The sequence below is a fragment of the Austrofundulus limnaeus genome, unplaced genomic scaffold (assembly GCF_001266775.1).
Source record: "Austrofundulus limnaeus strain Quisiro unplaced genomic scaffold, Austrofundulus_limnaeus-1.0 Scaffold24, whole genome shotgun sequence".
Classification (NCBI taxonomy): domain Eukaryota; kingdom Metazoa; phylum Chordata; class Actinopteri; order Cyprinodontiformes; family Rivulidae; genus Austrofundulus; species Austrofundulus limnaeus.
Genome location: NW_013952426.1, coordinates 2,957,947 through 2,959,887, shown reverse-complemented (window position 1 = coordinate 2,959,887; position 1,941 = coordinate 2,957,947). Strand labels below are relative to the sequence as shown.

The window sequence follows — 1,941 nt, the reverse complement described above, 5'->3', positions numbered from 1 at the left end:
TAGCTCGTCTGTGTTGGGACATTCTTTTGAACAGTGGCTGCTTTGTTTCCCTGATGTATAACTGGTCGCAGTCCTCCTGGCACTTAACAGCATATACAGCGTATACTACGTTACTACATTTGTTTTGTTTTTGAGCTTTCGCTTCTGCTCTGCAGCACTAGAAGCACAGCAGAGTTCTCAACAGTTAGCTGTTCTGTGACCCTGTGCGTTCTGTTCTCCCTCTCCTTCAGTCAGCTGTCGTCCCTCCATCAAGCCCAGTCGTTGAGGAGAAAGAAGCGGCGCAGTGTGTTGTCCATTTTCTCCGGCTTCCGCAAGAACCGCAACTCCACCTTCTCCGTTCAGGACTCGGAGTAAGTGAACTTTACAGGAGCTGAGAGGGGGAGGGAACGTAAGTTAACATTGAAGTGCACAGGCCGTGAGAATCAAACAGCTGGTAAATGAATCCAGCGCTGGGCATTTACATTTACGTCATTTCACATTCATAAATATTTTAGCAGAAGAAAATCTTTCCTCTGCAACTGTTTTCCCTTGCTTTTAGATTTATGGCWCTTTATACATTTTAGGTTACATAAGTTGTGCTACTGCAGTCTACAATGTGATGCCAAATAATAACAAGTCTGTGTGTATGGGGGTTGGGGGGGGTGGGTATTACTCGCACGAAAACAGATAAAAAGCACTCAGAAAGCACATTTTTGCAAACATAATTATTAGGCTTTTCTAATTGAACAAAGCAAAAGAAAATGAGTCTAAATGAGAGCTGCAGGTTGTGTTTCAGCTCACAGATGTGCTGAGAAAATCAGAAATGTTAACAGCCTTGCTATGGCGCAGAATAAAGCGTTAGATGGAGGCCAAGTTTACAGCAGTCAGAAGGAGAATAAAAGAACAGATGTTTCATCTGAAGTTCTAGCACCGAGCAATTTTATCTTGGTAAAAACAGCTGACAGAGTTTATTACAGTTTCACCTGCAGAAGGAAGTTAGAAACATATTAGGCATTTTGAAATGGGGCTCTGGAGAAAGGTTATAAACGATTAATGTCTTACCTGTTGCAGATAGTTTTTGAACAACCTCAGTTTGGAAAAATAGAGTTTGGGTTTGGGTGGACTGACTAGCTAATGGCTAGTCTATTGGTTCCCAGACTTTTTCTGCCAGGTCCCCCTTTAGATTATAAGTAAATGTAACCATTTGGGGGTCCCAGACTGAAAAATGTTAAAGACCCCGGTCTAAATCAGTGATTCTCATAGTTCAGACTTTGAACTTGCTTTGGACTAGCCTGGCCCTTGTCTTCCTATGCAGTTCCGCTCAATTCTAGTTTCCCTTCACTGCTCTATCCGGGATTTCTCCCATAGACAAGGATTTCTTTGGGAGCTTTTCATTCAGGCCAATCAGAGAACAGAACGTTGATTTTTTGTGCAGTGTCTGTTAGTTATTTTAGCATACGGCAATGGAGGAAGTGAATGAAGCCAGTCCGTGTTGATAAGGCTTCCAAATTAAATTAAATTTGTCTGACAAAGCAGCAGCTCTCATTTACACTAGTATCGTTCAGCTCGGTATATTTCTCCTCTCAGTAGGGTTGTTTACAGCTTCTTAGCTTAGCCTCCTTCACAGTGGAGCTCGCACACACACGTCGCGGCCAACAGATCTAATAGTTTTAAACTTCAGCAGAGGCCACACCTCTAGCAAGAATCACTTCTCTATAGTCGAGAGTCCAGACCCTCATACGAAGCAAAGTGAAGGACAAAGGTCTGATTTTTACCAGGTTAGCTTTGGACCAAATAAAAGGCCTTTATGGAAGCAACCCACATTTTATATTGCATTGTATTGAAACGCATTGGCATGTGGAAGTGTATTGTTTTGTGTGTGTGTGTGTGTGTGTGTGTGTGTGTGTGTGTGTGTGTGTGTGTGTGTGTGTGTGTGTGTGTGTGTGTGTGTGTGTGTGTGTG

The 1,941-nt window shown here is 42.8% G+C and overlaps 1 protein-coding gene across 7 annotated transcripts in view; it reads left to right on the top strand.

Annotated features, from left to right (window-relative positions):
• Positions 1 to 1,941, top strand: part of carmil3 (capping protein regulator and myosin 1 linker 3) — a gene marked incomplete in the record, with an annotated part of 154,774 nt that overhangs the window by 139,967 nt on the left and 12,866 nt on the right. For all 7 annotated transcript variants that reach the window (XM_014004474.1, XM_014004476.1, XM_014004475.1 and 4 more), the window contains 1 exon segment: positions 231 to 350. In XM_014004474.1, coding sequence (XP_013859928.1) covers positions 231 to 350 — 120 coding nt within the window.